At 49.9% G+C, this 26813-nt stretch overlaps 1 protein-coding gene across 1 annotated transcript in view; it reads right to left on the bottom strand.

The window, feature by feature from the left end:
- Positions 1 to 26813, bottom strand: part of PTPRT (protein tyrosine phosphatase receptor type T) — a 668348-nt gene that overhangs the window by 323939 nt on the left and 317596 nt on the right. Inside the window, exon 7 of the mRNA XM_045832856.1 lies at positions 7225 to 7521. Within this exon, the coding sequence (XP_045688812.1) occupies positions 7225 to 7521 (297 nt within the window). The remainder of the gene's footprint in view (positions 1 to 7224; positions 7522 to 26813) is intronic.

The raw sequence follows: 26813 nt of genomic DNA, 5'->3' as shown, positions 1-26813 counted from the left end.
ACCATAGGTCCAGATGCCCTTTTCAATGAGGCAGATTTATTTTTGGGGGGGATTCAACTGGGTCTCTCTATCTCTGTCTCTCTCATTATAAGAAAAAGAAATGATTTCCTGGGGAAAAATTCCTTCTTTGTGTTATCTTCTAACTTCTGTGTTTCATTACCCTTTTTTTTCTCTGTAATTCTTTAATGAATCCGCATAGCCTCTTTCCACAATTTCATTTCTTCTTCTATCTAACAGCATGGAACTTTCCATCCTTTTGACACAGTTCTACAACAAAGGTTAATTACTTTATAATTTCATTCTCTTTATAAAAAAAAGCACACTAAAATTGCTAATTTTAACTGTGCTTCTTGTCAGTAGGTTCATGTAAATTCACTGCAATTAAACCAGATGTTTTCTTGTACCTAAAAGTCAGGCGGTAATTTAAGGGAAATTTTCATTTCAACACAAAGAAAGACAGAGGGTCCTCAAGGGAAGTTTCCTCCTCTCCTCTCCTCTCCTCACCTCACCTCTCCTCACTTCCCTTCCATGTTCATTTCTGAAAAGCGGGGCTAATGATGGTGAACTTGACGGCAGTGGTGGGAAGTAACAAAGCAGCTTATGTAAAAGCACAAAGCCCTGCAGAGTCCGTGGAAGTTTCCCCTCCTGCTTGTCTTATCTAGGTCATTCCTCTTTTGCCTTTTTAGTACAGGTTCCATGTCTGTTGGTTCATTATAAAGAGAATCAGAACTGACTTAAGGAAAATCAAAATAATCTGAACATGGCTCCGAGGCCACCGTTACAGGACAGTGTGAGTGGGTCTTCTGGAGACAAGACAGATTTAGACAATTTCAGTCTACTTGTACTTTCCAGCCTTGTTGGAGGAAAGGTATTTTTCTGGATAAATCTTTACACCTTAACCTGTCAAATGTATCTTTTTAATGGATCTATACAGCGGTGAGTTAGTAAATGCCTCACAATGAGCTTCTGGGAAAAACAAGACATCAGTATGTTTGCTGATTTCCACGGTGGCAATATGCCCACCCCGGCCAGTTTCAAGGAGTGGATGTGACATCATGGAGCTGAGAGGTGGGAAGAGAGGCCAATGATCAGCTCACACTGGCAAGCTGGTGTGAATATAGATAAAATACATTATATGTAGCCTCACCTTCCTAAACAGTGCACCTGAACAGGGCTCTGTGCTATCGTGACAGAGGCAGGGACTCTGATGTCAGATGGTCATTCACTCAACAAACAGTTAGTGAGCACATACTGTGTGCCAGGCCGAAACTAAACATGTACATGTGTATATGTAGATACAAACACATATCACACACTCACATACACATGTAGGCACACATGCACACACACACAAAGCAGAGAGATGTTGGGGAGGTTTTGGTCAGGCACGGGATTGTATGTCAGACAGACGGGGGAAAATCAGGAATAAGATCTGAGGATCTGTTTATCAGCCCTTCTGTTTGTCACCTTGAACAGGTTCCTTAAACTCTCTGGGCCTCAGATTTCTCTCCCGCACAACTACTGTATCATTGGCACCTGCACCGCAACGTCTGGCAATTGTGCAAATGAAGAAAATCAGCACAATGCTTCGCTCAGAGTGGGCATTCAGGAACCTTCACTGCATTTCTTCTTACCCTTTATAATATTCCAAGGGCATCTTTATCGACATCAAAAATGCACTAAGCTCTAGTTAAGTGATGCCGTTAGGATTTACCACGGTGTGCATCGCCTTTCCCCCTTCCACCGAATGACTCTGGCCTGCACTACACGTTGTCTTGTTGTCAGTGCCTTTTCTGCTTCCCGCTTTTCTCTCCTCCAGCTTTCACACACTGCACAGCCTCGGCATACAGGGACGACGCTCTAACCCACTGAGATACCCGGCCAAGGCTACTGTTTTGACTTTGGACCCATGCTGTTGTTTCGATATTAAAATAATGACACTAGATACAAAAGCATGGGCTGGGGGAGCAACCCTCAAAACAGAAACAAACCTAATTGAGTATCAAATTGATAAGATAACCATAGAGAGAGAAGACTCAACTTTTGAGCACACCATTTTGACTGCCTAAGAAGAGAGAAAAACTGAAAAGAAGATCTTTAACCTAACTCAGTAGCTCTCCTTTGTTAGAAGGCCTGGCATTGTAATTCTGCAACTACTTCATATACGGCAGGGTGGAGCAAATGAACAAAACCTGTGGATGGGGGAATCGGGTTCTCACCGTGGGCAGGGGAGATATGAATAGAATGAGGGCAAGTGCAGGAGACTCCGGAGAGGCTGGATTTGAATCAGCGTGAACTCTGATTTCAAAAAGATAAATCATATCCCCCTGCTCTGCCTATTTGAGGAGTGTAAAGGCAGTAATACCCCACTGAGGAGAGTACACCTCGCTTGTATACTTTAGTGCAAAAATATCACTCCCCCGCTGAAAGCAACCAGAAATCCTTAGATAAGCGGTTGGACTTCAGGTCTGGGGCAGACCCGTTCCGAGGACAGTTTAGGATATTTTGTTGTGCCAGAAGCAAAGAACACTAAGAAGAACATGTCGGAAGGACCTAGGAGCCAAATGGAAGGGACTCCCACTAGCCATGTATGAGACAATTTCAGAATGGAGAAGAATTATAAGGAGTACTAAATTTTAATGCATCGAGTCAAAAAATGATCTATGAGTCAATAGGGATGATAAATATGGGGGAGGGGAGGAGGAAGGGGATTCTGTACAAAGAAGAATGTTGATTCACACACACAGAGAGACAGATGGAAAATTCACCCTTTTGTGAACACCGACTTCACAGGGGATTCAGGTGAGGATTGTCGAGGAGTGCGAAGACCACTGGGTGAAAAGCGCTAGCGGAAGCGAATTCACAGAACCTCAAATGTCACCGCACAGACTGGTTGATTTACAAAGGGAGAGGGGACCGTGTTTATGGGCAGGGGGACTGCGTGGTGCCCCTCTTATTTAAGTGACCAAATGCATCACCCGTGGGGTGTTTTTAATGAAAACTTTCTCATATCTTGGCTCGTCACATAAAATCAGGTTTAGCCTTGCTGGAACTGTGAACTTGTGTGATCTATTCGATTCTTTTTAAGTTAGTGCTAAATTTCTTAGCTGTTGGACGATGCCGTGGGTACGTAGGAGAATGTCCTTATCTTTAGTCATGAACCTTAAGAGTTTAGAGGTCAGATGTCATGATTTCTGCCATTTCCTTTTAAATAGTTAAAAACTATTGTATATATTTTTATAAATGAGATTTTCCTATTCTAGGTATCTCATATATATGCATATATATATTCATACATATATACATATATATACACACATATATATGAATAAGAAAATGTAGCCAAGTGTTAACAAATGTTGAATCTAGGTGAAGGGTTTACAGATCTTCTTTGTGCCATTGCTTCCATTTTTCTATAGCTTTGAAACATTTCAGAACGAAGTCCTGGGTATGCGTCATTGTACAGAGCATGCCCAAAAGAGACTCGTGCAGCGTATGGGCTCGGGAAGTGGCAGTTGCGTGACCATCGTTGACACTGTTTTGGCTGTTCAGGGTCTCCCATGCCCCACTTCGCGGTCTCGGCTGTGGCCTGGTGAAGGGTAGGGAAGTAACCACCACAGAAGTGAGCGGCGGTTTTGTCTGAGACTGCAGTGGAGAAGGGAAAAAAGAAGAACCTCCTCATCTCCTATCAACAGCGGCTTCTCAGATGCAGCAACGCGACTCAGCCGCCGTGCGCTTCTCCGGCCGGCGGTGGATTCCTCCGCGGGCCCTCCAAGTCGCTGGGGTGCTGAAACCACACACTCCGTGACTTCCCCCGAAGACAGTTTGCTGTGCAGATGGGAGCAGCACGCGTCCAGCCAGCTCCGCTCAAGAGAGCTCCTGAGGAAGTTTCAGCTAGGGGACCGGGGCCCTGCTCCAGCCTCAGCTTGTCCTGAGAAGAGCGAGCTCCCCGCAGACAGAAGCGGCGCCGCCCCTCATCGCAAAGAGTGGAACCCCTTCCTGGTGTCCCCAGGGCGCCTGCACCCCTGGAGGCCTTCCTTCAGCCCAGCGGCCTCGAGGGCTGGCGTTTTTAATATCACGATGTCCACACATCTCTGCGGCGTGGAAACCAATGTTTTATTAATGCTGCCTAATTAAAATTTAATTTCAAAGCACCGCTGTTCTCACGTCGTTTTGATAAAGGCTTTGTGACTTTTTTTTTTTTTCCTGGTGACGAGAAGGAGAACGGGAGAGGCTGAGGTATGGCTTCAAGATGGGACCTGGGGTCTGCTGCTGCACGTGTAGGGAATCCTCGAAGAGCAGCCCACGGCGGCCAGAGCGTCCCGAGGAAAAGCCAACACCCTGAGCTGCTTCCGGCGGGCCAGACCCGACCGTTCATCCTCGGAGTCCTGAATTTCCACGCTGGGCTTCAGCACGGGCTCCTCCCCGTCTAACAACCGAGGGCCACTAGTTGCTAAGCCAGCCTCCTTGCCCTGACTCCGCCCCTCACGGCAGGCACTGACTACACTGCTGTTCCTCCAACGGCTACGTCACACTTTCTACAACCAGCTGGAGCAGAGGGACGTCTAGAACTCTGGGGCGGGGAGGGGTTTCCTAGGGCAGGCGTGTCGTTTCTGGGTTGCTCGTGCTTGCAGATCCTTTGTCGATAAATATATTTTTCCCCTGTGATTGAGTGCAAGTGTGACAGCTACATTTACTGAAACCATATATAATCTGCTGGGCATTATTCCAATGTCTTTATATACCATCCCTTTCAATGAGCACAACCACCTCTAAGGCACTGGCGATATTTTTATCTCCATTATATAGATGCAGAACCCTCTCAAGGCAATGAGAGGGTGAGCAACTTGTCCCACGTACATCTGTCTCCGGAGTCCACCTTCTCAAACACCCCATCGTTCTACCTGCTGGAGGGAGGGGCTGCACATTTTGTTTTTCAAGGGAAAGGGAGGGACAGGGGGAAAAAAACCCATCAAAGTGAGAAAGAAGCATCGATGGGCTGCCTCCAGCACGTGCTGAGACCAGGCATCAAGCCAGCAGCCCTGGCATGTGCTCTGACTGGGAATTGAACCCTGGACCTTTTGGTGATGGGATGATGCTCCAACCAACTGAGCCACATTGGCCAGGGCAGGGGCTGCATATTTTTGAAACAATGGAGCCAGATCTGGGGAAAGGACTGGAAGGTTTATCAGAAGCCTATGTAACCCAGGGCCATAGCTCCTGGGCTACAGAATGAAGCCGAGACGATATGCCCAGCCCCTGCGGTGGAAGCTGGAGAGACATGGGTTCACAGGAGGCAGAGGCTGATCCATGGAGAGATGTACCCACAAGACTGAGGTTCGCTGTAAGCAGGAAGGTGGGGACCAAGGTGATGCAGGCTTTGTCCCTATGGCTGCTGCTGCCCAGAAGTACAGTCTGCAGGGGCTTCGAGGAGGAATTTCAGGGGGGTCGGGAAGGCTTTGTCATGAAGGAGGGCTGTTTACAACCTCCAGTTCTAGGTGATGGGACTTGGAGGAAAGGGGATGCAGGGGGCGGGGCGAGAAGAGGATGGCACTTTCCCCTCTACCTCCCTACCGGAGTTTGTATCTGCGGATGTGGGTCTGGGTCCCATCACGGGCCATCACCCGGAGGCCCTGGGACTTGCTTATACGACACAAGAGTGCTAGACAGGATTGTCCTGGCAAAAGTTCTGCCTTTAGGATCTCAGGAAGCTTAAGCCTGATGGGGGCATCGGCCCCGTGTGGCCAATGATGACAGTTTTCTGCCCAGATGCTTTCTGATCCCTTTATACCACTTTGGTGTCCCTCAGCCTTTGGCCGGCATGCAGAAAGCCAAGAGTCCCTACCCCAGCCCTAACCACTGGCTGGTGGCTCCGATCCTGGATGTGGAAGAAGAGCGATGCACAGACTGGAGCGTTCCCCTGCAGGCCCGGCTGCAGCTCGCCCCTCCTTCGCTGGACGTGGCCTGGAGATGCACCCTGGCCTCCTGCCCCTTTGCTGTCCTGCTTCGCCCCTCCCTTCCCAGTCTCTCCTGGGGAGACGTCCTTAATCCGTCACTTGCACACAAAGCTACACCTGAAAACGACATAATTTTATTAACCGATGTCACCGTAATGAATCAACAAAAAATAATTTTTTTTAAAAAGCTACATCTCAGAGTCTGATTCCAGGGCACTAACGAAAGCCATCCCACAAGGCCAGAGGCAGCCTGGCTGGAGGGAAACTCAAATGAGGCCACGGAGAGTGTTTCCTGGATAAGTCATAGCATGAGGAAGTTCTGTCCTCCCATAAATAAGATAAATACTGTGGCACAGTTAAAGGCAAACTGCAATGGCAGCCTGGAAAGGAACACCCACGTCAGCTTCAGGCAGTCAGGGAAAGCTTCCTGGAGGAAGGAGCATGTGAAGGAAGACTTGGAAGTTTAATAGAGCTTGTCCTGCAAACGTGGAGGGAGAGGTCGTTCCAAGCAGGAGAAATGGCAAGGCAAGGCCAGAGGGCTGGGGAAGCGAGGTGTTCTAGGCACAACACGCGGCTCTTGGTTCCTGGAGTCTCCGGTTAAGAGGCACGTTAGAAGGCAAGTTACAGGAAGTGGACTCATCAGAACCCTGTGGGTGTGGAGGGGGAGGGGTGGGAAGAGACGGAGGCATGGGAGCCGACTTCAGGTCTTTCTCTGGACTTACTGGATGCAGCTCATTGCGACGAGGCACACAGAGGGAGGTGTCAGCATAGAAGGGAAGGTCAGTTCATTTGGGGGGACTTTGGGTTAGATGCCTGCAGGACATCTAGCTGAGTATTGGGTTCTGGGTGCCGTCTGCGTGTGTGCTAACCTCTCTATGAGTATTTTGTGATTTCGATTCTTTGAGAATCCAGAACTGTCTCACTCCCAAACTCAACATGCTTAAACAATACGACACATCGTTTCTGTTTCAGGAGGCATCCGTGTGGTTAAACATTGAACATAGAAGGCAGTATAAAGTGAGAAGAGGGGTGGGGCTGTAGAAAAGTCGAACTTGAGTGCCTGACTGTGCAAGGGCTGCTGTGTGCATGGGAACAGCGCCCCCTGGAGTTGGGCAATGCGCGGTCTGCACCGAAGACCCTGGAAAAGACCCCAGGCAGAGAGGGAGATGACAGAAACAGGGAAATGAAAACCCAGTAACTGCCAGGCGGGGCCCTGTAGCAGGTCCAACATCCCCCGCTCCCAAGTAAGCGCTTTTTCCCGACTCACCATCCTCCTCTGTCTGCACCACCAGCTCCTCGCTCTCCATCCGGCCCTCAGGGTTGGACAGCAGGAGCCGCAGCCGGATGGTCATGAAGGGCCGCAGGCCCCGCAGGGTGTAGTGGGAGGAGGTCTGAATGACCTCCTCGGCCTCGTACTGCTGCTGGTTGAACACGTACTGGTACTGCACTGTGAGGTTGTAGCTGTGGCAGCGGGTCACCGTGTAGCCGAAGGGCTCCCACTGCAGGGTCAGCTGCCGGGCTCGGATGTCCACGATCTCCACGTTCTGCGGGCCGTGCACGGGGTCTGCAGACACAAGCATGAGACACAGAGGAGACGGTCAGGGCGGTGGGCTGGGTGTCCCGCAGAGCAGCGGGGTGCGGCTCTTCCAACCTGTCTCAGCTACTCAGCTGCTGCTCCGGGGTTTCTGCCACACGGCGCATAATTTAACATGTTTCTGTAAATCAAGACTCTTTTTTTCTTTTCTTTTTTTTTTACAGCTCTTATTTATTTATTTTTAGAGAGGGCGAAGGGAAGAAGAAAGAGAGAGAGAGAAACATCATTGTGTGGCTGCCTCTTTTGTGTCCTCTACTGGGGACCTGGCCCACAACCCAGGCATGTGCCCTGACTGGGAATCGAACCAGCGACCCCTTGCTTTGAAGGCCAGCACTCAATCCACTGAGCCACGCCAGCCAGGGTCAGACTCCTTTTTCTTACTTAAATGCATCTACAAGATACCATAAGTATATAGAAAGCGAAAACTTGAACAACCTGCCATAAGTGAATGTTAACCATAAAAATGAATGCAAAATTGTTAAATTCTTTTTCTTAAATCCTCACCCAAGGATATTTTTATTGATTTTTAGAAAGAGAGGATGGAGAGTGTGGGAGAGAGGGGGAGGGGGAAAAGCGCGAGAGAGAGAGAGAGAGAGAGAGAGAGAGAGACAGACAGACAGACATTTTACTGGTTGCCACCCACACACACCCTGACTGGGGATCAAACCCACAACCTTTTGGTGTATGGGGCAACAATCCAACCAAATGAGCCACCTGGCCAGGGAAAAACTGTTAAGTTCTTAAGGGTTCATCAGGGTACCATGGAAACCCATCTTGGGTAGCACCAGCAGCACACACAAGGCCTAGGGGATATGCTAGTTGAGAAGATTGCTAGGGCTCTGACCTGCCTTTCATCAGGCCACATCCTCTCCCCTCGGGAGATCGGCGAGCCACACAGAGGTGCACAGGCTGGAGACCCAGCGGCATCCTAAACACATGGCACCCAGTCTCTCCATGTGGTCATGGGGTCCAGTGACTACACCTTAGAATTTCCCCCTCTTTCATTCATAACACAAGTCACTAGTTCCTAGCCTTCAACCCTTCCTCCTCTCCTCTCCACTTTTTTCCCAAACAGGCCCGCCAGGGACATCGTCCCGAAAGCAGAGCTGATCTCACATTCTCACCACAAGGCGGTCTCCCTCCCCAAGGACCATGCCCCCAGGACCCCATACATGCCATTGGCTAGGTCTTGTTTTATTACGAACATTCTGTTTCTAATCTATACAAGTGAAATAAACTTTCTTTACAAAACAGCTAACAATGGAACGCACCGTATTTTGCCATGTATAAGGCACACCCGAGTTTCTGTGCGTATTTCACACATGATTATTATGCCCATTACAAGGCGTATCCTTATTTTTCCCTCAAAAATTTGGGCAAAATGTGTGCATTACACATGGCAAAACATCACTTTTTTTTCCAGTCCCCACATCCACATGTAAAGCTCATTCTATAAACTTTAGGCATTGGTTAGGATAGAAACTTAACTTCCCTTGTCATCGGCATCCCCATAAGTTCTCGTGTCAGGTTCTCTCACCTGCGAGTAGGTAAGCACTGGCTACAGATTAAATCGGTACATGATTTTCTATACTACCCATAGGACTTTGCCAACCTAGGTAATCTCTCTGGGTCCATTCTTTACTTCATTTGTGAAATGGTGATGATAACAGCAGCTGGCTTTATTCGGAGGAAAAGGGGGGCTTCGGCGAGTTGTTGTTTGCAGTGCAGGTAGAGCTGCATCTGGAACTTAATAAACGTGCTGTACATGGTAGTTTTTCTTTTGCAGGAATAGGAATAGGAATAAACATAATAAAGTTTCAAATGCTGTATCTCTTCTGGACATCCTTTAAGTGACAGTGCTGGGTAGCAGCATCCTAATGCAAAATGATGGATTCTGTCACGTCCCTGGCCCCCGGAAAGCTTGGGGGTGAGCCTGCCTGGGCACCAGCTCGGCAGTAAGAAGGGGGGCGGGGGCAGTAGGTCTTGATGCCCCTGAGTTCCCTTAAACCTCCTGCAACTTCTGCCAGAGCCTTACCAAAACCACTTCAAAGCACTCCTCTTGTGAGCAGGATGCCCAGAAACGTCAGGGAGCCTGGCCAGCCGGCTCAGAGGTGCCTGCGCACTGCTGCAGACAGTGGGCAGCCTGGCCCCAGACCAGCTGAGGAGTTCACGGTCACGCTCACAGCCCAATTATTCATGCTCACAGGTCCTCTGTGTAAAGGAGAGCCAGCGTGCCCAGAGCAAATGGGTGACTTTGAAACAGCGACACTGAATGAGGCACTGCTGAAGGTCCATTGTGCTGAGCCCACGTGGAACAGAAGGTGAAAAGCATGTTCCCCACAGCTGGGGGGGTCACGAGCTGGGGCGGCGGTGGCTGCTGCTTGGTCTGACAGCCCACAATGGCATGAGGACAAATGTGCAAGCACAGGGGCAGCGGGAAGCTGCCAGCCTGGGGAGTCCCAAGCATGACCCACCGGCCTTGCCCAGCTGGACCCTTTCTGTCCATGCAGATGCCCGGCTGTCCCGGTGGGGAGGCCGCCTGACCCTGCTCAGGGCCTCATTGCACACCCCTCTTCTGGGTGTGCCCTTGAAGCACATACACACACACACACACAACACCTCTGATGGCCAGCAGCCACAGCACTGGGGTCTGTCACCTGCATCATCCTGTGACCCTGTAAGGGAAGGACTGCCAACCCTGCTCTACAGATGAGTAAACTGAGGCCCAGAGAGGTCCAGGAACTTGCAGAGTACCAAGACTAGCAAGTGGCAGAGTGGGGTCTTGACCGTGTCTGTCCGACTCCACACCGAGCATGCAAACTCAGTTGTGTCTGACCAGAGGGGCCTGGGCAGACGGTGGGCAGGTGCTGTGTGCGCACCTGCGGAAGGGGATCCACACTCTCTGACCTCACCCCTCCCCGCTGCTCTGCTGCCTGCCTGTCCCCTCCTGGCAGTGTTGGGCAGGCCCTCCCCTGCTTTCAGTCCCCTTGCTTTGCTTCTGCTGTGAAGACCTCCCCGCTGGGCCCCTGGGCAGAGATCAGTGGCTACTGCTTTCTCCTATCGTCAACTCTTTCCTTCTGTGTTAATCGTTTTGCACTGTGACAGCTTTTTAGAAATTGCCCCGCCTGGTGGAAGGGGAGCCCTGTGAGAGCAGGGCAGTCCTTCCTCCCCCTGTAGCTACACCCAGCCCTGAGACCCGCCGAGGGGGACCTCAGCAACTCTCAGCCGAATGGGCATCCTGCTTTGTAAGACTCACCCTAAGTGTGGGGGAAGCGTCATGCTAGCCTCAGCCCAGAGGAAAGCCAAGCTCTGTGTGTGAACGAGGGGCTCAGAGCCACGCAGTAAGATTTGAAATTTGAGGGTCCCTTGCTTTAGTGTTTGCTCTGCACTGTAACACCACGAGGGATGGAGAACAGGAGAAGGACACAAACATAAGGCGTGTCACAGTCATCAGGACCTGGGGAGGCCTGGGTAGAAAGTCACAAGAAAGCCCAGAACTGTCAGGCAAAAGTGGCTTGACCTGCAGAAGCCTGGGCTCACTGCCATGGCGATGCAGGAACTTCATCACATTTAGTGTTAGGATGACCACTGGCCTGTCTTCCCACCTGGTCTCAGGCTCCTACAGAATTCTCCCCATAGCTCACCTGGGCAGGTGTGCACACAAACACCTTTCTGCTCCTCTGGAAGGAAGGACTAGGCAGGGGTGCCTTTTCAGTGAGGGCAAGAAATGCCAGCCTGCCACAGAGCGAGCAGACTCCCACCCAGAGCTGGAAGGTCGGAGCACAGGGAAAGTCCCTTGTTCCCTCCAAAGCACACGTGACTGTCATCACACAGGCCGAAGGGGCAGTGGAACCAGACAGAGCACAGCTTGAAGCCAGCCTCTGGCGCTCATGGCCTGTGTGACCTTGGGCAAGGGCGCTTCATCTCTGAGCCTCCACTCCCTCGTCTGAACAGTAAACATCATTGCCCTCATCTCGGAGCGCTGTTACTGAGCATGAGATGAACTGAGAGAGAGAGTCATCGCCTGCGCCCAACGGTGGGCATTCCTCTTAGAGACAATGGCCTTGCTTGGAGGAATGCCTGGAGACAAAGGAATTTGAAGGATTTCAATGCCTTTGAAGGAATTCCTGTGGTTTCTAGAAAGGGCTGGTGGAAGAAGATACCGCATGGGCACGCGGTGGCCAGAGGCAAAGGGGACTCAGAAAAGACACCCAGGGGTAATCAGCGGCCTGAGAGAGGATGCGGAGGGTTCTCCGCACTGTGGAAGTTAAGAGGTCATGTGCAAGAGGCAAGAAGGTCTTCGGTGGACCTGTGGGTTAGATGCCTGCAGCAGACAGTGCTCTGTAAGTTCAAGAACTCCCGCTCAGAAAGGGAAAGGTAGCGGCTGCGGACTGAGCAGTAACCCTGGGCGAGGCGCTCGCAGGCTGCAGACAGGCTCTGGCGCCGGGAATCTTGGCCGGTGATCTCCCAGGGCCGCACAGCCAGGGCCCCAGCGCTGGCCTCCCCTGGCACTTTGCACAGCTGCCCAGCCCACTCAGCATTTGCCACGCTTTCTAGGAACTGCTCGTTTATTTATTCATCGCTCCTCCGGGGTTGCAAGGGACCGCATTCTGTTTGTCCAGCAACCCCAGCACATGGCGCGGGGCCTGTCCAGGGGCTAGCTCACGTTGGCTAACGACGAGAGGAACAGATGGTGATCTGTTCTCGGGCACTGAGCTCAGGCCCCCTGACTCCACGGTCCCTGTTCTGTCCCCTCCAGCATGTCACCGAGTCTTCAGGGGGAATGTATCTATTTTTGCATTCAAGCAAGGGGACGTCCTGAAATCCTAGACAATGAAAAGTAGTTTTCAGAACCAGTGGGATGGAGGCATTCAAGCGTTCAACCTGAACCCCGCCCCCCCGAAAAAAAAAACCCAAAACTCAGTCGCCAAACTCAGCTTCTGCTCCAGTAACCAACTGCCTGCAGCAGAGAGATGCCCAGGCTTGTGCTGGGGTTGCTGCAGACAAGCTGGAAACTGCCGACAAAGCCTGGGTGTGCAGTGGACTGGTTTTGTTGAATTTACTTCCCCTGTGTACATATGTCCAGGTCTGCAGCCTGTGGTTTCTGCCTCCAGATAAGGCCCCATCCATGCGGCCTTCTTGAGTTAACAGCCTGCAGGCCGCCAAGATGGCAAATGGCGGGGAAGTGGGCGTGGCTTGTCTGGGAAGCTAGACAATCAACCTCCGGTGGAAAATCAAACAGGCTCACCCTCTGGGTGCACTCTCGTTGTGCTCTGACACTTGGTGACGGGCCCTGTCCTGGCCCCAGGGCATTAGGGAGCAGGATCTGACCCTCCCTGGATGGGAGCTGGTGGTCCAAAGTGTCCACCTGGCCCCTGTGCTCCCCCTTCCAAACAGGCTTTAGGTACCTGATGCCCTAGAATTCCCTACTCCAGTGGCTTCAAACCTACCTGCAAGATTTGTTCAAACTCCCTCCCTTGGTCTGCCCTTCCAAGATCAGGCCACATTCCACCTGTGGGCACCCCGAGGCCCACTGGGTGGCCACAGGGAGGCTGATTGGGGCGATGCACAAAGCGTAGACGTGAGGACTATGGTCTCCAGACACAGGCACTTGAGGGCCTGTGTGGTGCGGGACGGGGCCGGGGGAAAGGAGCAGGAAGGGGCCAGGGGCCTGTGTCCGCACTCTCAGCCCAGACCCGTCGTGTCCTCGCGCTGCTCGGGACAGGACCGTGTGCGTGCACGCGCCTGCTCGACTGCCTCAGGCTTCCAGAGGCTTCTTCGTTTGCGCAGCTGTGGCTGAAGGCCAGCGCACCCTCCTACCCTCTGACCCGTCTCCCTTCCCCAGGTCAGAGCTTGCTAGAGCCCCATTTCTTCCCTAAGGCACAGTTTTCAGCCTCACACCTGAACCCAGCTTGCCCCCTCCTGTGCCCCAATCACCTTGTCACTTCCACTGCTCTCCTTGAACCGTGGGGTCCTAAAGCAACCTGTTGCATCCCGAGTCCGTTCACGCCTCCACAGGTTCGCCCGCGTTCTTCCCTGCGCTTGAGATGCCGCTGGGCAAACCCCTGTCCAGCACAGTTAAGGCCCTGCTCCAACACCACCCTTTCCTTGGAGCTTCCTCCAAAAGCCTTCCTTGCCAGGGCAGAACCAGGGCCTCATCACCTGTTTCCTTAAACACATCAGCACACGTCCTCCGTGGCTCCTGCCCATCAAATTGCAGATGTGTATGTTTGCTTCACGTCCCCCTCCCCTGCTCACTTGGGAGCCCCTGGATCTCCTCATTTTTATCATGGGGACGTATAGCTGCTTAGTAAACGAATTGAAGAATAAGTAAATATAGAAAGTAGGAGATGACTGGAGACCAAACCACAATCGGGGATTTAATCTACTGCCGGGGAAAAGCAATAAGTAAATTGTCAGGAGGGAATAATCAGAACTCTCTTTACATTCCAATTGTTCAGGGGAACCATGTGGTTAAGTCAGAATCGGAGCCTTTTTTTGTGCCGCGTGGACCCCGTCCCCAACCCTGCTGTCAGAGGCAATTGCTGCAGAATTTCCTAATGACCTTAATCAAGGCAGAACATCTTCTTTAAAAAGAACAGCAAAGCAGATTTCCAATTCATGAATTCATCTTTGCATGTGGAGTTGGCTGTAACATATGTACTGTTCAAAGTTGAACCTAAATTGAAATAATTTGGGGCATGGGGCTGAAAATGTGGAGGTGGATAGCTTGTATGTAAAATTAATTTTTTATCCATTTGGAGATGCAATTTGAGTTCCTTTCAAATTAAATTGCAATGGAGTCCTAGGCAGCTGGAAACATTATTGCCAACATAATTTGATACTCCAAGAGCAGTAACACACTGACAGATAGTTCAATGTGACCATTAATTTGCAATTTCGGCATGGAAATGATACATGGAGGGAAAGAGAGGGAAAAGGAACAAAATTAAAATCCATCTTCTTTTCAGCATCATCCAAACCCACTCACTGGCTCACTTGCCGATACTCCTGCTCATTCATCTCAGATGTTGGGTGGACAGGAATCTGTTGAGTATCACCACACACATCTCGGGAAGGCAGGCGCTGACGGGAAATCAGAGGCTTCATTGGGGTACACTGGGACTCTCCCAATCCAGGGTCCCTGGGTCCTACCAACCCCGACAACTAGAAACATCTGAAGCTGGAACATGTTGCCTTATGGGAAGGGGACCTGGTTGTCACCCTCTTGTAGCAATGCCATAGAGAAGGTCCCATATTTTGCCACGCATAATGCGCGCTTTTCTTGGCCCAATTTTTTAAGGGAAAAATACGGAAGTGTGTTATACATGGGTAGTACTAATTCGGTATCTATACAAATGTTTTTCATTGTTTGATTTATGCGCATGCGTTCAAAGTGTGACTCTAGAAAGCAATAACGCTGGAATACAATCATCTGTTTTGTTCCTAAATATGAACAAGTAAAAAGTTGAATTAAAAATTTAAAATGAAAGATTTTTTTCCTGAAAGCCTGGGCCAAAAACGTGGGTGCGCAGCGCACACAGGAGCGATGAGACACGGCCCGATGCGGTAGTGCGCTCACGTGTCCACCGGCTTGCTCGCCAAGGAAGAGAGACTCCTGGGCACCGAGGCATCGTGACTTGCTGAAAAGAACACGGGCTCTGTCATCCCCAGGCCTACAGCCCTCATCCCGCCTCTGTCTGTGCCTCCTTTTCCACGTGACAACTACTCCCTGCTTCTCGGGGCTACGAGGTAGATCACACAGACAGTGTCCACCCAGCCCCTTGACATGGTGCACGTACATTCCCTCAAATACAGCTCCTGCCTCCAGAAGGGAGGGAGGCAGAGGAGGCATTGAGATGGAATAGGAGTCCCGTAGGTTCCTGGGACGCCCTGGCCTCATTCTCAATCTAGCTGACTACTGTGCTCATCCTTTTAACCAACTACAGCTGGGAGTCTGCAAGCTTCCACAAACGCATGTTCAAATATTGCTGTATCTATAACACTGTCCCGGACCTCTGAGACAGGACAGGCACTGAGGAGACAGGTAAATGATATGGACATTCCCTTGCCCTCCTGAGACACATGCTCTGGAGGTGTGGGGGGCAGATGCAGACACAGCAATTGGGAAGGATGGCATGATGATGCCCCACGAGTCTTTGGGAAGGGGGTGGGGAGCGCTGGGCTTCTCGGTGGCACGTGGCAGAAAGACACAGCCTCGCCCTGGAAGCTTGTCCACACCGATGTAATCAGGACTCGTGCACGAACCCTTACATTCTTTCTCACAGACACCAGAAGCCGCCAAAGAAATGTGAGGTGAGTTAGGGTTAATGATTCCCCAACAACTGCATTATTAGGTTACAATAAAAGCCAGTCTCAGGGCAGACTCTCCTATGCAAATGGGCGTCTATTACACAACTGTTTATTGGTAAGCAGGTGCGAACAGCTCATTCCATAAAGCTCAACAAAGTCCCAGCAATCTGTCCTGTTAAGGGATCTGGTTACTGTCTTGCGTGAAAAGGTCATTTGCGGCAGTTATGACAATATTATCAGGTAGGAGTTGATACTTTTTTGTAAAAGGCTACATACGAAATATTTTAAGCTTTGAAACAGTCTGTTGCAACTGCTCCTCGCTGCTGTTCTAGTGCAGAGGCAGACACAGGCCATATGTACACTAAGGGGCGAGCCTGTGTTTCAGTAAGAGTTAATTTGCAAAAACGGGTAGCCAAGGCCATGGACTGTAGTTTGCCCAGTTTGTTGTAGCGGCAAAATCAATTACTGTCCTGTCACATCAGACAACCAGGGACACCTGTCATCCAATGGGCGGCACCAGGCTGTTTAGGAGTCACAGTTTGGACACCACCCCTAAGGTTGAAGGCTAGAAGTCTTCCTGGGTTCCTCTTCTTTGTGTATATGTGGAGAGCATCTTAAAAAAATTCCCAACCCACGCATCATAAAGACCTTCAATCCAATGTATAATACTTATTATTGCCCCGCTGGTGTGGCTCAGTGGATTGAGCACTGGCCTGAGAACCAAAGGGTTGCCAGTTCAACTCCCAGTCAGGGCACATGCCTGGGTTGAGGGCCAGGTCCCCAGTGGAGGGGTACCTGAGAGGCAACCACACAGCGATGTTTCTCTCCCTTTCTTTCTCCCTCCCTTCCCCTTTCTCTAAAAATAAATAAATAATAATTTATTTATTTATATTTATTTATTTATTTATAATTATTTATTTTTATTTATTTATTTATTTTTAGAGAGGGAAGGGAGGGAGATAGAGAGAGAGAGAGAGAAACATCAATGTGCGGTTGCTGGGGGCCATGACCTGCAACCCAGGCATGTGCCCTGACTGGGAATCGAACCTGCGATGCTTTGGTTCGCAGCCCGCGCTCAATCCACTGAGCTATGCCAGCCAGGGCAATAAATAAAATCTTAAAAAAAATACTTATTATTATGCTAAGCAACAGGTCCCTGATCTCAACCACAACAAATTTCTGACATCCCCTCTGTAGTGTAGCAAAACAAAGGTTGCTGATGCAGGTACAACATCAAAAGCAGCTGGACGACGCCGAGTGGCCTGCGGAGTGAGGGCTTTGACTGGAATATCCGGGATCTCCCCTAACCCGTGTGGGTTCAATGGAAGGCCAGCAGCACTAGGTTTAAGGGCTTAACATACACCTCAACCATCATGTCCCACTGTTAAATACTTGAGAGTGAGTCACCAGGAATGTGATGTGGCGTACGGAGACCAGGAAGTCTCTCCTGGAGGAGCGGGCCTTGGATGAAGGATGGGTAGGAGGTAACCAGGTGAAGGTATGAGGTGCGGAGGGATGGGGCAGGGACAGTAGGCAGTGGGAAGGTTAAACCCCGGGCAGAGAAGGCAGAGCATTCAAGTCCAAGAGACAGGAGTTAAGGAGCAAACACCCGTCCAGATTCTGATGCAGGAGTGGGCAGGCCACGGGAGAAGCAGTCCCCACCTTCCACCCCACAGACACCCCTGCACAGGCATGGGTGAGGCCCGGCTGGGCACCACACGCATTACAATGGTCCCTCCCACCGCTCCTGACAAGTGCGTGAGAGTGTCAGCTCAGGCGGATGTAACAGTGGGACATGAGCATTCTTTGCAGAAGGTAAAGCACTGGAAAAAATCCAATCTTTATAATAACCGTTTCCAAGTTCCTGCCAGGTGCAGGACTATACGAGATGCAGAAGTAGACCAAACAGACAAAAATCCCCTCTGCCCTTCAGGCGCTATGTTCTGGGGGGGAGGGGCAATAAAACAATTCAGAAGATTATATGGCATGTCAAAGTGTTGTAAGTGATACAAGGGGAAATCAAACAGGTAAGGGAGATGGGGGAACTCAGAGGAGCTTGTGCCTAACGGTTTTCTTCTTTAATTTCAGGTCCTATCACCAACTCCTTGATCTTTTCTCTCTGTTTACATGAAAGTTCTTACTCTTTTCCTGAACATGATTTAGCTTGAAATATTTATTGAGCACCTGTGGGGAGGTAGGCTGGGTAGTAGGGCTATAGTGTTAAAAATAGATGTATCTGATGGTGGCCAGGTGGGAGGGAGCTGGAGGGTTGGGTGAAAAAGGTGAAGGGATTAAAATGTACAAATTGGCAGTTAGAGTAGCCATGGGGATGCAAGGGAAAACATGGGGGCTACAGTCAGTAATACTGTAGTAACTACGTACGGTGCCAGGTGTGTACTAGACCCATCAGGGGGATCCCTTCATAAGTTATATGAATGTCTAACCACTATGCTGCACACCTGAAACTAATATAACATTGCATGTCAACTGTATATGTAAAATTTAAAAAAAATTAAAATAGGTGTGATTCAAACAAGCCACGTCTCTGCTCCTCCGCCCGGCTCCATGCTCGTCTGCCAACAGGGGGCGAAAGGAGGAGCCGGCAAGGCTGAGGGGCAGAAGGAGCTGGCTGCCCGTACCTGTGGGCATCACTCTGCTGTCACTTCACCTGGGAAGTTCATTCTGCCACAGCAGTTGGATCGAGCTTGCAGCTTCTCCAACACCTAAAGTTCCCAGCCTCCCTGCAGAACCTCAGGGACACCAGCACCCGCCCGAAAGCGCTCCCTCTTTCGATCTTTTAAATGTTTGCAGCTGCAGCCTGAGCTCTCCAGCCCTTACCCTTACCTGCCTTGCACAGTTGCTGCTGGACATGGCCATACCATCTTCACGCTCTCTTTCCCCCTTTTCGGTTTCCTAGCCAATTCTCGACATAGAGTTAACCAGAGGCTTCCAGACTTTCTCTGCTCACGATGCCCTTGGTATTTTGGTCATTTTTTTTTGCATAGATTCATAACCAAAGAAGTACCAACAGTTTCATTTATTAGTCAGACCAACTGGCTTAAGTGTGTATAGCTTAACTGTATGTTTGAGAAAACAGTGCACACGAATCAAAGGAAAATCGTTTACTCTCGTTCTTAAATAAGCATGATCGCTCACGAATGGGGCGCGCGGATCTCTTGGCCACTGAGCGACTTCTCAGACGGGGTTCAGAGTAGACACGGCGCGCTTGTTGCCTGCGCCACGCTGCTTTTTGTGCAACACTTGCTTTTCATCACAGCAGCTACCAGAAGCCCAGCTTTGCAGAGAGGGAACATCACCGAAAGGAACGTGGCCCAATCTAGTGCCGAAACTGCGGGCCATCTGCCAGGTGCCACTGTGCGTTTCACGATAATTTAAAGCTAAAAATGTTCACGTCCTCACGCCGTGCCTTTGTGAGTTCGGCATGGTTGAACTCACACAGTTTGCGGTTGCCTCGACACGGTTTGAGAACTGGGACTGTCCCCAGTATCTTACAGGCAATCCTCTTTGTTAAAATAAGAGTTGTGATTTATCTCCAAACTAGACCTTGACTCATACAGGACCCCGCTGTCTGGAATTCATGGACATGCTGCCTGGGTGCCCCCTGCCCAGACCTCATGGCCTCACTGGCCACGCTCTGTGTCCCAGCTCTGGCTCAGACCTGGGTCTTCCCTCGCCGCCTGTCCGTAAGCAGCCGCTTGGAGCACAGCTGAGCTGGGCGGCAGGGCGGTGGGCTGCACCTCCTACCACGTCGACCGCTCAGTGCTCAAGTGCCGGGAAGAATTAGATGGACAAGGCCCAAGATTGCAGCCCGGAAATAAAAGCTTTCGAATGTTTAAAAATTACTTTTGGGGGCAGAGGAAATCGGGTTGGAAAGAGAGAAGCAATTTCTAAATTACATGGTTTCAGTTTCCGGAGAAAGGAAGAGAGTTTTGGGGTGGGTGTGGGGAGGAGACGGCGAGAGCGCATCTTCTGGGCTTCCCTTCGATTCACGGCAAATCTACTTGTTATTTAAAAAAAAAAGGCTGGAAAAGAGTAAAACCTGAAATCTCTCGGATGGTCAAAAGCCACCTAGCTCGGGGCCCAGGTGAGGTGTTTAGCATTCCAGGCACTCCACTTGTCCGTGGGCAACGCCGGCTGTGAACAGTATGGTTGCTGGAATTAGGAACAGCCTCCAGTGTGGCTAATGTGCCGTCCCGGTGAGGCTCACGAGACGCCATGTGTAAATCAAATTATTTCTAGAATACGTAAAACAAACAGCCGACCAGAAGTATCATCTCCTGGTTGGACTCTAATGGTCCCTCTCCCAGAACCACCCCCTTCCCTTTCTGCTGGAGAGTTGGGCATTTTATTCGGAGCAGCAGCTTTTCAAAGCTGAGGCCGCTCATAAGCGAGCACCCCGCACCCCAGGACACCCTTGATCTCCCAAGGAATCACATTCATCTACAGACGCCATTCAGGGCTGCTGGGCCTTGGCAAGCCCTGCTGTGTCAGCAGCCCCAGAAATGCCTACCGAGCTTTTTTTTTTTTAAATAATGTCCAAAGCTTTATTCTTTGAAATGTATAAGAGTACCATTAAATTGAAGGGAAATTTTCAAACAAAACCCACTGTCTGTTAAAAGAGGCGTATCCTCCGCTGAGTCTCATTGGGGAGTGAGCTAGGCAATGAGACAGGGCATGTGACAAACGGAGAGCCAGCTATTTCGGTCACCTCGGGGCACAGAGCAAGAGAGAGCAACAAGACGGGGACAGAGCGGCAGACAGAAGACCCGTCTCCCCCGTGGTCATCTGCCTCCCTCCCTGGTGACGCCCCCTCTGGTCTTGCTGAGCACCCCTCGGCAAAGACGAGGGGCTAAAATGTCCATCCCGTTTCCCGGCTGGCCCCTCTAATGGAGGGTGGCAGCCCCTCGCCATGACGCTGTGAGACACAGTCCTGGCACAGGCTCGGACATGAGCCCCCAAATGATAACCCCTCACCTCAGAATCGTGATGAAATCCGTCTCCTTCTCCCTGACTTTGACCTTCGGCCTACGCTTCTACCGCGGCCCCTGAAACAGGGGTTTCCCCTCCGTGTCGCCAGTCGCAAGGCCCTTCCTACTCTGGTTCCGCAAATACTGCTGCTCCCGGGCCCACTGTGCTCACACGTTCTCTCCCTCCTGACCACCAACGCTTACTGACGAACTGTGAGCCTTGAATGAATCATTTTGCCCTTTCTGAGCCCCAGGTTCATATTATGGAAAGTGGAGCTCATGACACCTATCTCCTATGAATCTCGTGAAGTAGGATTGGAATTATATGTGCCCCTTCAGCAGTGGGGTACTGCTGTGTAACACACCACCCCGAAGTCAGTAGTCTGCAAGAAGAGGCATTTCTTCTTGAGCTCATGCACCTGTCTCATCGAGGCTGGGCTCCGTCAGCTTGGCTCCAGGCTGAGCACAGGTCGGGTCTGCCCCATGCGCATTTATTCCGGAGCTCATCCCCAAGGCCATGTCCTTCCCATCGAGGATGCACCAGAGCCAAGCTAACCAATGCAAGAGCTCCTAAAGCCCCCCTCTGCATGTCTGCTAAAAACACATTGGTCAAAGCAAGTCATCCGAGCAAGCCCAACCTCAAAGGGGCCACCCCTCCCACTGTGGGGTAGTAGGGGTGGGGGCGATGAATAGGAGATTCGTGATAACTGACACCATCACAGATCAACACGAGTTTGCATGTCCGTTGACGTGACAAGCCAGCACTTTTCACACAGCACAGACTCGGTCCCCTGTGGGGAGGAAAGTCTGACTTTGAGGCAGGTCCCGGGGCAGCCAGCAGATTCTGCTGTAACCACAAGGTGTAGGCAGTTTCCCGATCTACCTCCATTTGGACTATTACATAATCTGTCTCCATGAAAAGGGGGCAGAAATCTAATAGACAGACCCGGAGAAAGCACCCTGAAATTTGAAATCCTTCTCGGTCTCAACAGGACCCTTCCGATCCACCAGCCCAACTGGTCAGCCAGGTCATCCCTGCCCTCAGCTCCCAAGTGCTGGCTCGGACCACAGCCCTTCCCACGCCCTGGCATCCTCGGCTTCACATCAAAACTCCTGCAGTAGGCGAAACAATGTTACCCAGAGATGCCCACGTCTTAACATCCAGAGCCTGTGACTAGGTTATCGTATGTGGGAAAAGAGACACTGTGGGCGTGATTAAGTGAAGGATCTTGAAATTAAATTAAGGAGGACTGTCCTGGATTGTCTGGGAGTGCGCGAGGCTCTCACAGGGTCCTGGGAAGAGAGAACAGGAGGTCAGAGAGGAGAGACACCGCTGTGCTGTGCTGCTGGCTTTGAGGATGGAGGGAGGGGCCGTGAGCCAAGGAACACCGGCAGCCTCTAGAAGCTGGGAGAGGCAGGGGGACGGATTCTCCCCTGGAACCTCTGGAAGGAACACGGCCCTGCAGACCTATCTATCCGAGACTTCCGACCTCCAGAATCAGAAGTTTGTGTCGTTTTAACCGTCCGTGTTAGTGCTGATTTGTTACGGCAGCCACAGGAAACTAATACAACCCTCCGCTGGTGTTCTGCTTATTTCTGTGTCTTTTTTATTCACACTCTTCACTCTCGTTGCCTTTCCCTAACGACACACATGATGAGTCACGTGTGTTCCTTTGCTTGAATGAGTTCTTGTAAAACGCATGGCGTTGTCCAGTGTGCATGTGTATGATTCCATAGATTGGAGCGTCTTAGAGTCCTTTTGCCTTTTTGTCGCTCGGCACCCTGCTCTTGGCGTCCACCCGTGCTGCTGTGCACCCTCGTCCACCACTCCCAGCCACTGCACGGTGCTCCACGGTGAACGTCCCCCACGATGTGCCCACCTGTGCCCCACTGAGCTGCAAGCCGTTTCCGACTCATCACAGCCAGGAAGGGAGCTGCAGCGACCTCCTCCTACTCGGGGATGCCCTCTCCTAGATCCGTGCGGCTTTCTCTGGGGAGTGCAGCCCCAGGCACAGAAGGGCCGACTGACTCACAGGGTGCATGTGAACTTAAGTCCACAGGGTACTCCCAGGTTGCTTCCACTAAGCAGTTGTACCCAGACTCTTAGCCGTGTGTGAAGGTTGCTGTGGGCTCGGTCCGTGGCAACAATTAGCACTATCCAATTAAAAAAATTTTGTCAACCTGCGAGGTAGTTTTCCCATTACAATTTTAATTTACATTTCTTGAATACTTATGAATTCAATACTTTCTTCATGCATTCATTACCCTTCTGGGTGTTCATCTTTGCAAACTCCCAGGTCATATCTCTTGCTCAATTATCTACTCATTTGCAGGAATGCTTGGGACAGTCTCGATTTATTGTTTCTGTTACTTCTCTGATAAATAACAATCCTTTGTTTTTGGTGCAGTGAAATCAACCACATTTTGAAGTGATGGTTTGTTATTTTTTAAACATGTCTCCCAAATGGTAGACATGACAACTGTTCTCAAATCTCCCCCTTGCTCCAGACATAGGGTCAGGTTGTGCTGTTTGGTTCCTTTGAAGTTAGGTGTGGCCATGGACCTGCTTTGCCCAGTGGCCTGTACGAAGAGATCATTGGCTGTTGGAGCAGAGCTGCCCTGCCAACGCCCGTGTCCCACAGCACGAGAGACAAACTTCTGCTGTGTTCCGTGACTGAGCTTTGGGGACCGTTGGTTGCTTGGACATACCTAGTCTATCCTATGGCCTGACTCGTTTTGCTTCTTCATTCCCTACTCCCTATCACACGCAGCCATTCTGACGTTTATTTTCTGTCCTTAGAAAATATATACTGCTATATGTGCATTTTTATTTAGATAAGTGGTGTTATGTTTTCTTTTTCTGTTTTTTACTTTCTTCACTCAGTACTGTGTTTTCCCTCCACGCATGACACGCGTTGCTGCTTACTGCTGGGTGGTGCTCACGGGTGAGCAACTATCACTCCCCTGGCCCTCTCCCAGCGGAAGACACACAAGCGCTTCTGTTTAAGAAGCCCTTGCCCAACGCTGGGGCGCAGAGTCCTTCTTCGATGCTCGTTTCTGGTTTTACGGCTGCATCTTTCACGCTGACATCCTAGGTCATCTGAGGTCAACCACCTTGGCAGGAGGGGTCAGGGTTCAATTTTATTTTCTTCCACACGCTGAAAAAGTTCTCCTTAAAAACACTTACAAAATAGTCCGCCCAGTTGATTTGGGGAGCCTTCCTTACCACACCTGAAATTTCCGTCTGTGCATGGGTTGTGTTGGTTCATCTGCCTGCGGCGGCAGGAACACCAAACTACTTTTAATACCAGCCTTTAGAGCACACGTAATACATTCATATCTGTTAAGTCCTCTTTTTCTAAATCCTCCCTCAGAGTTGACTGCTCACTAGTGATTTTTATTTCTTTATGTATATTTTAGGGAAAGTTTACCAAGTTCCCTAGAAATCCAGTGGAATTTTATTGACATGGTGTTAAGTTCATTGGTAAATTTGGGGAGAATTTTCATTTGTGTAATAACATCATCCCAGCCACGAGCACGTGCTGTTTCCCCATTTACACACGTCTTCTATTAGTTGCAAAGTTTTCTCCATTGAGATTTCATACATTACTGGGCTAGTTAAATCCTAACTATTTTTAAATTTGTATTAAAATCATTTTAAATGAGATTTTCTAGTTCACTGTTGCCGATATTGATTTGTGTAAGCTGGTCTCATCTCTGGCAACCTCGATGAACTGTCATATTATGTTTCATGATTTTAAAATTTTTTCTAAGACGTCTATCATAGCATGTACAGAGGATGAATTTTATTTCTTCCTTTCTAATGCTTACAGGTCTCTTTCTCTGTCTTTCCTGCAAGTGTGGGCCAAAACTCCGGCACAGCTCTGCAGTGGCTGTGACGGAGGGCATTCTTGTCTGCCTGACCTGAAAAGGAAGGCGCCTACATTTTCTACATTAAATGTTATGTTTGCTGAGGATTTTGGCTTATAATCTTGGCAATTTAAAAATGTTCTCCTGAAAGAAGTCCTTGTACACTGCAGGTGGGAATGTAAACTGGTACAGCCACTGTGGAAAACGGTATGGACCTCCCTCCAAAAATTCAGAATGGAGTTACCATATGACCCAACAATCCCTCTTCCAGGTAACTACCCCCCCAAAAAGTTAACAGAATTTATTCATAAAGACATATGTACCCCCATGTTCACTGCAACATTATCCACAGTAGCCAAGACATGGGAACAACCTAAGTGTCACTCTGTGAATGACTAGATAAAGAAGAGGTGGTGCGTATACACCACGGAGGACCACTCAGGCATAAAAAATGAAATATTGTCATTTGAGACAACATGGATGATCTTGAGAGTATCATGCTAAGTGAAGTAAGTCAGCTGGCAAAGAACAAGAACCGTATAGTTTCACTCATATATGGGATATAAGACAGAAAGTAACAAACACACAAAACAGACTCAGAGACACGGACAACAGTATGGGGGCTGCCCGAGGGGAAGCGGGGTGGGGAGGGGATTAAGAGGGCAAGGAGGGCCCACTGTATGGTGAGGGATGGAGGCCAGACTGGGCGGTGAGCACACGGTAAGCAGATGGGGCGCTGCAGAACCACACACCTGAAACCTATATTAATATTATTAACCAGCATTACCCCAATCAAGTTTCTGAAAAGTGTCTTCTATTTTTCTAAGGGTTTTTCAAATCATCATAAATTAATGGCAAGCTGTACCAAATGCCTTGTCTCGGTTGAGATAGTCATTTGATTGTTATTCCTTAGTTTATTAACATAGTCACTTGTTTTAAGGAGGACACAACTCGGGAAGAGCCAGGTGGGACTGGTGCACAGGGCGAGGCATGGGAAAGGGCTCAGAGCCTCCACGCTCTCTCCAGGGGCACCCCCTCCCAGTACCTCCAGGGGTTCACCCACGTGGAAGCTGGTTTAAGATTTTATTTATTTATTTATTTTAGTGGGGAAGGGAGGGAGAAAGAGAGGGAGAGAAACTTCAATGTGTGGTTGCTTCTCGCACGCCCCCTACTGGGAACTTGGTCCACAACCCAGGCATGTGCCCTGACTGGGAATCGAACCAGCGACCCCTTGCTTCACAGGCCAGCACTCAATCTACTGAGCCACACCAGCCAGGGCCCCTTTGGGGTTTCTGTGGAGGGTTGATTAAATCACTGTCCATCTGTGATTGATCTCTATCTCCCTGCCAATCCCCTCCCCAGAGGTTGAGGGGTGAGATCAGAAGTCCCAACCCTCTAATCACAGCACAAAAAGCTCCTACCCTGAGGTGGGGTCACCCCATTCACAGAACCAAAGACACCTCTATCATTCTTATTACTTCAGAAAACTCCAAGGGCTTGAGGAGCTCTGTGCCACAAACAGGGACAAAAACCAAAAACGTATTTCTTACGATCAATCACAACATCACAAGGGTTATCATGAAGACATCTGCTATGAACATTTGTGTACAAGTTTCTGAGTGAACGTTAACTTTTCCTTTCTTTGAAATGTTTAAGAGTGGAATTTCTGGGTCATACATCAGCTCACTTTTGGGTATAAGATAAACTGACCAACTATTTCCCAGAGGGACTGGACCATTTTATAGTCCCACGGGCAGCGTATGCGAGAGGCAGCTTCTTCCTCACCAGCATTTGGCGCAGTCACTACTTTTTATGCTGCCATGCGGGTAGGTGTGCAGTGATGCCTCCTGCCTGTAATTTGCATTTCCCTAATGGCTAATGATGTCGAACATCTTTTCCTGTGCTTTCTGCCATCTGTATATCCAGCTCATTTGTTTTCTACTTTGGTTTCCCAGTAAATGAATTTAAAGCTCCAGGTTTTCCTGTAAGTATTGTCTCAGCTCTGTTCTACAAGACACACGCTCCGCTTTTCCTTACCATCCGCTTCACGGTTTCTTTAAGATTTCCTTTTTAATCCAAGTGTTATTTAGT

Source organism: Phyllostomus hastatus, unplaced genomic scaffold (genome assembly GCF_019186645.2).
Source record: "Phyllostomus hastatus isolate PE091 unplaced genomic scaffold, TTU_PhHast_1.1 phas_contig_17, whole genome shotgun sequence".
Taxonomy (NCBI): Eukaryota; Metazoa; Chordata; class Mammalia; order Chiroptera; family Phyllostomidae; genus Phyllostomus; species Phyllostomus hastatus.
The sequence above is the reverse complement of the archived record's forward strand: the minus strand, read 5'-3'. Positions and strand labels throughout refer to the sequence as shown.